Below are 12,074 nucleotides of genomic sequence, written 5' to 3' on the forward strand. Positions count from 1 at the left end.
TAGAGGCACCAGGGCAGCAGGCAGGGTAGTGGACACAGTGTACAAGGTCTCTCTTTTCATGAAGCTGTCATTCTGAATGTAGGGACGGCTAGAAAAAGAGTACTAGACAGATAGGAACAAGCACTCCACAGGGAAAGCTGAGTGTGAGTCCTTCAGAATGAGAAAAGTTGGGAATATCTAAACAAACAAACACAAAAATCCTCAGGGGTGAGGACACATCCCATGAGAAGATAGGTGCTTGAAGGGACAGAGGAAAGGCTGTGTTATTCATAAGCACGGAGGACCCCAATTCTGAACAGGAGTAGATATAACCAGGGAACTGCTCATGGTCTTACACCTTTGAAAGGTAACTGATTTTGTGTAGGAAATAGTACAAAGCCAGGCAGCCATGGCCATCATCATCTACTAGAAAGGCTGCTGGCTTAGACTGGGTCTCCATCAGTGATCATGGAAAACAAGGTTGGAGACCAGTCACACATAGATACAACCTGGTTATGACCAAGCTGGAAAGCCTACTGATGGGGCAATGTGGAAGGGGTGAAAAAGAAAGAACCCAGGATAATTGCTGGACTGTGACTTGAGCAAGTGAGAGGCCAGCATAGCTCTGCAACTAAGTGGAGGAAACACATAAAACTAGGTTTAGAGGCTCAAAAGTATTCCTAGAGAACAGTGCTAAAGTCATGTACAAATCGGACAGACTTGTGTAACAAGAGTACTAGACAGGATCAGCAATACTAATGAAAGTTCAGTGTAGACCTAAGGGCAGTCACAGAATGCACATATTACTTAAAAATAGTAAATCAATGAGAAATAAATGAGATCACCTAAAGGTGATATGAAGATCCAAATATGTCCAGGACAAACTTCCAGACACTCCAATACATAGAGCAGAGATGAGGGAAGGGAACTGAAAGACAAGCCTGGAACACTTGGTCATTGTATATAGAGGCACATACCTGTAATCACAGCACAGGAGGCCAAGGCAGGTGATTGCCACGAGTTCTAGGCCATCCTGGGCTATATAAGTAATTATCTAGAAATAAAAACTTGTCCCCATCTTTTACACATGAAAGTATAGACTGAAAACTAGTTTATTGTCTCCCCAGTAGGGAGAAGCACATATAGTCTTCTCAGAGAACAGAGGGACAGTTTCTTAGCCTACCTGAAATCCATGTGATATGATCTGGGTGTGATGATGGGTGTAAGAAGCAAAAGACAATCAAATTCATATAGTATTCAACTCCCAGTAAATTTAGAATTTTAGTACAAGGTTTATAATAGTATATTTTACATTCCCATTATAATTTTCTAGTCTCTTCTAAGTCTCAGCCATACATATCTAGTCTTGTGACATCTAAAAGAGCTATAACTTCTCATGGCCAAACATGGGAATAAAAAAGTTGTATTTAATTTTCTTTTGCATTTTTAAGATGTAGACTACATAGGTACCGTGTCTGAAAAAAATGTGTCAAGTTCACATCCAAGTAGCTTCACAGTTGCTAAGGAAGACTGTTTGAAAGATTACAGTTCCTGCTGAGAATTAAAGGATGCTAACACCACTTAGAGGAAGACAGAAAACACATCCTTTATACTCAATGTTATATATGTGATTGGAGAACTATGAAATCTAAGTTTGACTTCAGTGAACAGAGCAAACTTTGACTCAACTTCTTACTTAAATAACTAAAGATTTGAGAACTTTACAAAATTCATCTGTTGCTCCCAAATATGAGCCAAGTTGTGTGACTCTGAAGACAGAACCCTGAACCCCTGAGGCATCTCTTCAAAGGCAGCTGTTTGTTCACCATCCTTTAGTTCCCTCCATTCGGGGATGTTCCACCTCATGTCCACATACGTGCACACAGGCAGCACGCATGCACACCATGGCCACAGGTTTCTACTACGCAAGCTGAAGGGACAACTAGAAGAGACAAACCTGAGCATTGTCATCACCATCATCATTGTCATCATTAGCAGTAGCAGCAGCGTAAACAAACTACATCATCGTACGGATTTGTTACAGCTTCATGTTACTTTCCTGTTTGTAAAACCTCACGATGATGAGTTCTGCTTTGACTACATCTTCCCACAAATAATGAGTGTGCTGGACTTTTAGAACAACAAGCTACTCAGTTTCTAAGATACGTAAAAAAATGTTTTTAGTGCTTTTGACTGAACAACACATTTGAATTACCACACAACTTTCCCTGAGCTAAGATTCCTGATTGCTTTTATTTTCTGTCTGCCTTACCACAAAGAAAAATGATTACGATTCCTAGGATTAGCCGAGGGTACCATTTCAAAGACAGCATCGCTGCAGACATCCATTGTCATCACAATATTTATGATGAGTTTCCTGGGGCCATTATTCTAGAACTTTTAGAGAAACCGTGTAACTCTTGGACTTCCCCCCTCTAAAGTGTCGTAACTAGTGAGACAGAAAAGGAAGGCCTTGGAAGCATTGAGCCAGCCTGTCCTCAGCCTCCCTATTTTCTGTTTCATCTGTTGTCTCCTGACTGACTGTCCTGTAGTAAACATTTGGAGGATAATTTGTGCTACGAGGTAGAAAGTGAATTGTGGAAAGAAAAAAAGCTTCATGCGAAACCAAAAATATTTCACATGTCCCATATGCAAAAGTAACTGAATGGCTGTGCTCATTTTGTAGCACCCAAAGTTGATGGACACTTTCTAAGGTGAAAACCATTTGTTGGAAGCAGTGGGCTCCAGCAATGGCAAATTGTGTCTGTAGGAAGTTAAGTCCAGGTTGCACATGGTTATCAAAATCTGCGGGTGCCCTAGACCCATGTGTAAGATGATGCAGTATTTGCCTGCATCCTGTCACATCCTGACATATATTTCACACGCCTTACAGAACTTAATATCACTTACAATACTTAGTATAACCCCTTGCCTTAATTAACACAATAGGGAAACAATGTAAATTGTTATGCTGATTTTTTTTGGAGAAAAACAATGAGATACCCTATTGCATGGGAATCAAGATTCACTAGACTCAGTACAAGTTAAGTTAAGCTTATTAAAAAAGAATGCACTTACACAAGAAGCGTGTGATCGCTGCAAGTTCCAGCTCCAAGGATTCACTCCAGGATCCACCCATGCTGCCCTCTGTGCCCCAACTATAAGCAACAGAGAGACAGGCACCTGTCCCGACCTCAGACCTAAACCCACTCAGTCATGTCTGCACCTTGGTCGTGGCCAGCGCTACATGTTCAGGCCGGGTGGATATCTCATTACTGTGGAGGTCCCTAAATAAGGATAGCATAATAGAAGCCATTTAAATATTCCTACAATATCCCTAGAGACTAACGCTTAGTTAAGTTTCTATTTCTCTGTGTCTGCTTATCTTCCTGTACAGCATATTTTCAAGGCCTGCAGCAGGCTCTCCCACCCTTCTGCCTCCTGGCCTGCAGTCCAGACTCCCCCAGCTGCAGACTTGTGGCCTTGGAACATACTCTGCCAAGGAGAACTTCCGTTCCCCCACCCTTCTGCTACCTCCCCCACTTAAGCCCTGTTGGTACTTTCAATAAACGAGACTTAATCAGAATACCGTCTTGTCTCTGTCTCTCGTGTCTCTAGTTCCTTCATTCTCCCTCCCTCCCCTAGAGTCCCTGTTGACTGACCCCCACAGGCTGGGGCACACTACAATTTCCCTTTTAGTCTAAAGAAAAGATTTAGGCTTGATACAAAACCATATATAAAGATAGCAAATATCAAGTGTGCTCTAGGAGAAGGAAAAGTTAGAACAAACGCACTTAAGACCTATCGCCAGTGAAGCAACTAGAGCAAAAGGCAAAACCACAAGATCCTTTACTGTGCTGATATAAACAGTTTAAAGTGATCATTCTGGTTGAGTTCCTGAGGTGGAGACCATGGATACAGAGGGTTGATTGCGACAATACCATGCAGCAGTGACCCATGTTAACTGCAACCAGTGAAAGACCAAGCTGGAGGGCCCTCCATCATATCATCCAAACAAAGGGGAATATTTTGCCTTGCAGGCAGGATTCTATAAGCCAAGCATGCCTAAGTATAGGGGGATACTCCAAGGCCACAGAAACAGGGAAATTCTGAGCTGCACTCTCACTGTCACAGACAAGAATCTCCTTTGGAGGCTATTAACACAGCTAGAGGAGCAGCTCTCTCTGCAACCACGATGCAGCAGCCCCATTTAACATTCTTGTCTAGTGAAACAGCACAGGCCCTTGTGCCTGTTTCTAAATGCACATTTTTAATATTCAATATAATGCTACTCTTTAACAAACTCTTTACTCCCTGCCTCTCTGATGGAGCTTCCCGGGGTCTTTAAAGGGATTGTTAACCCAAGAATGGATCGCACTCTTTCTGCATGAGCAGGCCCAGAATCAGTCCATTAAGCCTCCCGTCTTTACTCTGGCAGTGCCGCCCTTACCTCTGAGGAGATGTGCCAGCTGCTGGGTGATGAGCTCGGGGGCCTCGCGCAGGAGCTCCTTCAGCACCAGCGAGGAGGAAGACTCGGGCAACCCCAGCTCACCATCGCTCTGCTCATCGGGGTTAATGACTCTGACAACCGCCGCTTCCAAACTTCTATCCTCACTGGAAAATGAATGGAGAGGAAGAGAAAGAGATAAGGCGTGTTTTCCCATTTTGGGGGATGATTCAGTCTCTACTCCCACATGAATAATAATTTTTCCTAAATGGCCCAAAACATAAATTCTCATGACTGTGAAGATTACCACCTAGAAAGTTGGTTAAGATGACTGCCGAGCAAGAATAAGACCTCAGTTCAGATCCCCTGAACCCATGTAAAAGCCAGCCATACTCCTCCTCGCTGTGGTCACTCCAGCACCACACTGGGGTGGGTGGGGAGCAGCTGAGGCTTGCTGGTCAGCCGGTCTAGCCAATCAGTGAGCACTGGGTTCACCTATTTGCCTTCTCTCAAAAGATGAGGTGCAAGAAGACTTCTCTGGCCTGTACGAGTTTGTACCCCTTTACATGGGTGCTGGTACACACACTCAAATACACACACACACATACCCTCAGAGGGGACAACAGGACCTTACTCTGTGTCTCTTCATTTATTTCCATTCATTACCCCCCAGAATTCCTGGATTATTTTCTTATCTCTACAGTAGCTACTATTTAGAAACATTGTAGCTATGTTCAGACCCTATGAGATGGGTTCTAGTAAGATCTTCCTTTCATGAATGGAGAAACTGAGGCACAATGGGGCTAAGGGATGTTTTCATGGTCAGGTGGTCAAAGAGTAGAGCAGATGGCTTTTAGCCGACAATTAACTCCAGTACCTGTTCAGAACAGTCACTGAAGTTCAGAAAAAAAATCACCACAATGCCTGTGACAGCTTCACTATGATTTTTTTAAAACTCAAGATGTTAATTAAATAATTAATTAAAATTTGTACTTTTTTACTTTTGGAGTGCCAAAGATCAATTTCTAGGGGCCTTTCCCTGCTAGGTAAGTGTCTGTCAATAGGCTATCCCCAACCCCTCACCAACTTCATATATATATATGATAGAGGTAGATTTTTCAAAAGCAGACAGATACAGATAAAACTACATTTTTTCTTACTATTCAAGAACAAATGAGTAACAGTAAAGAAAGTTAGCTCTCCATTTTTATGGAATATTCCATTTCATAAACAACCATAAATTTAAAGATTAAAACCTCAGTCTCAAGTCAAGCCTAACAGTTTCCATTTTAAGTGGTGACAAATTTCTCTCCCATCTTGTATGGTCATGTTCTCTGTACTCATGTGTGTTGCATGAGTTGTCCTGAAAAAATTAGACATACCTTTAGCCAAGTGTGTGATAATAGGAACACCCAGGCTATATGTGGTTTGGGGACTGAGTTTCCTCCAAAGGTTCACTTGTGCAGAGTGGTACCCATGGTGGAAACATTGGACGATGCTGAAGGCTTCAAGAGGTGTGGCCTGACAGCAATCCTTAGATCACTGGAGACATGCCCTCACATGGGGTTGGGTTATTCTCGTTTCTAGTTCTGCCCTGATTCAAGGTGTGGCAGTTTTGTTCTTGCTGATGAAATACCATCCTCACCACAGGCCCCTCTGGTGACCTGATCTGAGAGTTGACTCTCCAGAGTCATGAGAAAGATAAACCTCTTCTCTCTTCCTTGGTAGCTGTGTCAGGCGCTTCCTTACAGTGATACAAAGCTGGCAAATACAACTGATAACTGAAGTCAGTCCAAAAGCTCACCCAAAACTTCCAGCCTCTTCTCAACAGATGGTTGATAAATATGTTTCAAAAGACTTCCATTTGTCTCAGACAGCACAGGGATGAAAGTAGTCCACAAGTCCACAGACTGTTTTCCAAACACCGTATAATCTTTTGTATAACTGATAACTGCCTCGGTATACTTTAATTCATATTAAAGTATGTGTCCTAAAAATTGGTTACATTTAAAAATGTTAAATATGAAGGCTTTACTTCAAGTATTCTAAGGCCAAGGTTAATTAGTGATGGTCATCAAAACTAGACAAATGTGCAAACGGAGAAGAATGAGCACTTCAAGCTGTAGGCTGTTTAGCTGTTGTCCCATCATTCAATAGCAGTAGAGAAGGATCACAGAGGCCCCGCTGTAGTCACATGTAGGTAAGGATTCTGTCTTATTCCTCTGCCTTTATCTCAGATCTTTGCCCAGTCAGCAGGCAGACAGGTCAAGTTCTCATCTGAGCTCTCCACTGAGCATACATGGCATCCTGGGCATAGCCATTTGTGACACTAGACTCTACATTTCCTGCCTATAGTATGAGGTGACTGAACTCTCCAGGCTGTCATCAGACTGGTCTTCTATACCTTATAAATGGAAAACCACTGACCAAGTGGCCCATTTCCCAGCTTTCCCTTGTCTCTATGAGATTTCTTTAGAACCTATATGTTTTATCTGGTTTCAACTTGTGTTATTTATTTTCCAACATCAATACAAAGGATTTGTATTGGGAAATTTGTATTTTGGTAAATTTTACAAGAGTATTCTACTTAAAGTAACACATTTGAAATATCAAAGTAAAAATGGAGAACTGATATAGACCAAATTTCGTCATTAAAGAAAAAAATTACTCCTTTTCCTAAGAAGATTTTTTTTTACTTTTAAGACAATAATAAGAGACAGCTGACTCAGAAGTCTTCACTCAGACAAAGCACAGAGCTTCACTGTGAGTCTCACCTCCCCAGGACGTGGCTGCCCACAAGCGTTATGGACAGCTTTCCTTCATCGTTCAGCTGATGCAGGTTAATTTCATCTCGGAATATGTGGGATGACTCAGAGATGTTCAGCTCTTCTAAAATAAACCTTGTCTCTGTGAAGTAGCTGAATTCAGTTCTTGGGATGTTCAGCACTGGCAAGCAGAGGACCCCAGGTGGACTGACCTACCAAAAGAGAAGTTAAGTCAGCCGCTGCAAACAGCAGCTTTCCTCCAGCTCAAAGCTAATTGCCACAAATAAACCATGTGTCAATCAAAATGAATCTCTCCAAGTCCAGTTACAGAGCACTTTCCACTAGTAAGTAGACTCTGGTGTTATATTACTAGATTGTTATTAGATTATTTATTTCTGTGTGTGGGTGCACATGCCACAGCACACATGTAGAGATCAGAGAGTAACTCCCATGAGTCAGTTCTCTCCTGTGAGCCCTGGGAAAGCAGACAGGTGGTCAGGTCTGGCAGCAACTACCTTTACCTGTTGAACCATTTCACCAGCCCAGCCATGATGCTTTCTTAACTTCTTTTTTTTTCTTTACCTGAGATTTTACAGGCAAGCCTTACCGGAAACATTTAGGCCTTACTTCAAACCTTCTACAATTAAAAACTGCATGCACGTATGCAGACATATACATACATACATACATACATACATACATACATACATACATACATGCACACACATGCATACACACAATCTCCTCTTCATGGGTAGCAAAAACATGTCCTTATGGAATTGCCAAAAATAATCGATAGTTGGGGCAGACTGAGGTGACACAAGAAGGTAGATCTGTCCCCATCGAAATGGGACACTTGCAACCTGGATATAGTCCAAGTCTAGTATAGTTAAATCTTCTATTTCCTCAAGGTTTTCTGGAAAACTGTGTTGAAGTATGGTTTGTGTCATGGGATTGTGCCAGTTTTTAAAAATTTATTTATTTTCATTTCATGTGCATTGGTGTTTTGCCTGCATGTGTGTCTGTGTGAGGATGCTGGATCCCCTGGAACTGGAGTTAGACAGTTGTGAGCCGTCCTGTGGGTGCTGGGAGTTGAATCTTTGTCCTCTGTAAGAGCAGCCAGTGCTCTTAACTACTATCTCTCCAACCCTGACTGTGACATTTTAAAAGTGTTATTCATTTGGGAGTCAGGTTTAGCACACATATTAATAGGTTATAACCTACTGATGCATAAAACTCTTACATAAAACATCTGTGGTGACCAGATGGAAAGGAGGAGGAAGAGAATTTCAGATATTTGTCTACATGAATCTTAAAGTAAAGTATTTTTAAAATTACTTTAAGGGTACAGCAATGAGGATCTCATTACCACTGGAAGAATGTGGGTTTGGTGATGCTTTATCTCTGAATAAGTAAATGGCATTTATTCTGTGTCACTACAGCTTTGTCACAAGCATGTGCATTTTACACAGATCAACATCCCAGCGCCTGTCTCCCTTTTCTAACCTTAAAGGGCAGGATTGTTTTGTTCTGCTGTGTATTCCAAGACATAAAACAAACAGGCAGTAGTAGACATTTAATAACTATTCCCTGAATTAAATAAATGAACCAGACACTGCTACTGTACATAAAACACAAAAGCTTCTCCAATGAAGTGGGTTTTCTTTCCACTGTAATGCTAATGCTGAATCCTAGTCACATACTAATTGTTAGTGATTTATGTACAGCATGTTACTCCTCCTAACTAATTGACAGTTATGTCTAACTCCTTTAAATGCTGTGGAGGACAATACATGAGTCAGAATGTGTGTCCCAAGCTGTCCAAGCAGGACTTATTCTGGAAGTGGGACCAGCCCCTGCTCAATGAATTGGAGAAAGCCATTGTACTTTCTGGGCCTTCCCTTTCTGTTTGTGTAGAATGGGGTTTGGCCTCTGTACTACTCACTAGAGTGTGAACATGCAAAGACATAGAGCCCTGAGAGACCGAATGTGGTTCTTAGGAAAACTCCATGGAGGCACAGCCCACAAATAAGCAGACGAGACCTACCACACTCAGACAAAGGCATCGTATCTTAGTTAGGTTTTCTATTACTGTGATAAAACACAGTAATGGAAAGCAACCTGGGGAGGAAAGGGCTTATTTCATCTTACACTTGTAGTCTGTCATCCAGAATTCAGGGTAGGAACTGATGCAAAAGCGAGCTGCTCACTGGCTTGCTCAACCTGCTTTCTTATACAGCACAGGGCCACGTATAGGCTTGCTTACAGGCCATCTGAAGAGAGGCATTTTCTCAATAGAGGTTCCTCTTCCCAGTTAACTGTAATGCCACACTTATTTCTATGCTTGGTTAAAAATCTTCAAAGGAAGGGAGAGTCTATCAGTCTGTTTTCATTTATGTACCTATTGATCATCTATCTTTTATCACTCAAAATTTCCCTACCTCTTTCTTAAGGATGCATCCCCAGTTGGTGATGCTGTTATTATTATATACTTTCTTCAAATTGCATATCACTGGTGGTCTTAGAGTCAGTCCAGTTCAGCCAACTGTCCTCTGGATGAGCAGCCAAGAATAGCAAGGATTGCTTAATACACACATCCCAAATCACACACATTCATCTTCTCATGCCAATCACTCTTCCTCGCAAACGTCAACAACTTGTTAGATAAATGTGATGCAGAGCCCACATGTAGAGATGAGATACTTTACCCATCATTTTCCTCAGCTGCCCTAAAGCAGCCCTTGCCACCCACAGCTCATTCTGGAAGACTGGGTTTCATGTGAATTTAAATCACTCCAGATCAGCTATGCATAATACCAGGGGATCCAGATCCCAACAAAATTGAAATAAAATAAACCAGACTCTGGAAAATTAAAAATTCCATGAACCTTCTGGAAAGAGTACCCAAACATTCGGAACATACATTGGAAGGTTTTCAGGCAATAAAGCTCATTATTGTGGGCTGATGGAGTTTATAGATAGGAACATGACTTGTTAAAAAGGTCTTTCCAGTTCTGTAGGTGAGTCTGTGTTTCACAGATTAAGGGAGATTCTCCCTCAAGGGACATCACCATCAGGGCTAAAAGGCAACAACTAAGACTTACAGAACCTAACCACTGAGTCATCTCTCCATCCGGCCCTGGATGAAATGACAGACTATGAACACCCCCCCATGAAGGGCCTCACCCTCCCTGGGGAAAGGAGTGGGGATTGGTGGAGGGGGATGAGGGGTTGGTGGGAGGGCATGGGAGGAGGGGAGGGAAAGGGAGAGGGACCTGGGATTGACACGTGAAGCAACCTTGTTTCTAATTTAAATTTAAAAATAAATAATAAAAATTAACTATATATATATGTATATAGTAAATTATATATATATATATATATATATATATATATAGTAAAGACTTACAGAACCTAGATTGGACATGCCATGGCTGTTTCTGAGTCTCTATCCAGTGATCTGTGCTTCATGTACTGTTCATATGAGTTATTCTACACGTTTTTCTATTGCCAAAGGCACAATTATATGGTACATGATAAGGGAAAGACAGAGGTCCTGAGTCCTGCTTTTTATTACTCCTCTAAATTCTCATCAAAGTAATCCACTACTACAAATATGTTTTATCATGTTGTTTAAAATTGTTTTGACTTCAAGCTCTATTACAGAGCTATAGTCCTGAAAACAGCTTGGTATTGGCACAAAAGTAGACAGGTAGACCAATGGAACCGAATTGAAAACCCTGATTTTAACCCACACACCTACGAACACTTGATTTTTGACAAAGTAGCTAAAATTACACAATGGAAAAAAGAAAACATGTTCAATAAATGCTGCTGGCATAACTGGATATTGGCATGCAGAAGACTGCAGATAGATCCATGTCTATTGCCTTGCACAAAACTTAAGTCCAAATGGATCAAAGACCTCAACATAAATCCAACCACACTGAAACTCTTAGAAGAGAAAGTGGGAGATACTCTTCAATGAATTGGTAGAGACCACTTCCTGAACATAACACCAGTAGCACAGACACCGAGATCGACAATTAACAAATGGGACCTCCTGAAACTAAGAAGCTTCTGTAAGGCAAAGGACACAGTCAACAAGACAAAAAGGCAGTCCACAGAATGGGAAAAAATATTCACTAACCCCACATCTAACAGAGGGCTGATCTCCAAAATGTACAAAGAACTCAAGAAGCAAGTCTCCAAAACACCAAAGGATCCAATTAAAAAGTGGGGTACAGAATTAAATGGTTTTGAGAAGAAACCAGTAAGACATAAGCAGAATAATGGTTAACCCACACGAGGTGCTCAACCTGTTGCTTACTGGATTTTTGTTGTTGTTGTTTTTCGAGACAGGGTTTCTCTATATTGTTTTGGAGGCTGGCCTGGACTCACTCTGTAGACCAGACTGGCCTTGAACTCACAGAGATCCACTTGCCAATGCCTCTGCCTCCGAAGTGTTGGGATTAAAAGTGTGCACCACCAACACCCAGCTTTTTAATATTTATTATCTTTAATAATATACCCATATATGACATTTCCCCCTATATCTCTTCTTAAAAGACACACATTCAGGTACAAAGGCTATAATAATCCCCTTTCCCCTCACCTTGTCCAGAAAATATGCATATGTGAAGGCAGAAATGAGAGAATCCAAGTCACATGACTTAGATCCAATAACTGCATGGACCTTCTCCAATTGTTTACTTCGATCCTGCAACCAATAGAAAGAAAAAAATTACAATTTTACTTGCTTCCAACCAATATAAAGTGGACAATTTTCAATGTTTTTGAAGTATGTTTGTCTATACTCATGTACAATGGCAGAAAAATTGATAAATTTATCGCAAAATTATATAAAAACTATGTATTGTGTC

At 41.3% G+C, this 12,074-nt stretch overlaps 1 protein-coding gene across 12 annotated transcripts in view; it reads right to left on the bottom strand.

Annotated features, from left to right (window-relative positions):
- Nucleotides 1-12,074, bottom strand: part of Prune2 (prune homolog 2 with BCH domain) — a 254,327-nt gene that overhangs the window by 199,742 nt on the left and 42,511 nt on the right. For all 12 annotated transcript variants that reach the window (XM_040746636.1, XM_040746667.1, XM_040746657.1 and 9 more), the window contains exons 2-4: nucleotides 11,807-11,911; nucleotides 7,201-7,403; nucleotides 4,430-4,593 (exon numbers count right to left, since the gene is read on the bottom strand). In XM_040746636.1, coding sequence (XP_040602570.1) covers nucleotides 4,430-4,593; nucleotides 7,201-7,403; nucleotides 11,807-11,911 — 472 coding nt within the window. The remainder of the gene's footprint in view (nucleotides 1-4,429; nucleotides 4,594-7,200; nucleotides 7,404-11,806; nucleotides 11,912-12,074) is intronic.

This window comes from Mesocricetus auratus, unplaced genomic scaffold, assembly GCF_017639785.1.
Source record: "Mesocricetus auratus isolate SY011 unplaced genomic scaffold, BCM_Maur_2.0 Super-Scaffold_4256, whole genome shotgun sequence".
NCBI classification, from domain to species: domain Eukaryota; kingdom Metazoa; phylum Chordata; class Mammalia; order Rodentia; family Cricetidae; genus Mesocricetus; species Mesocricetus auratus.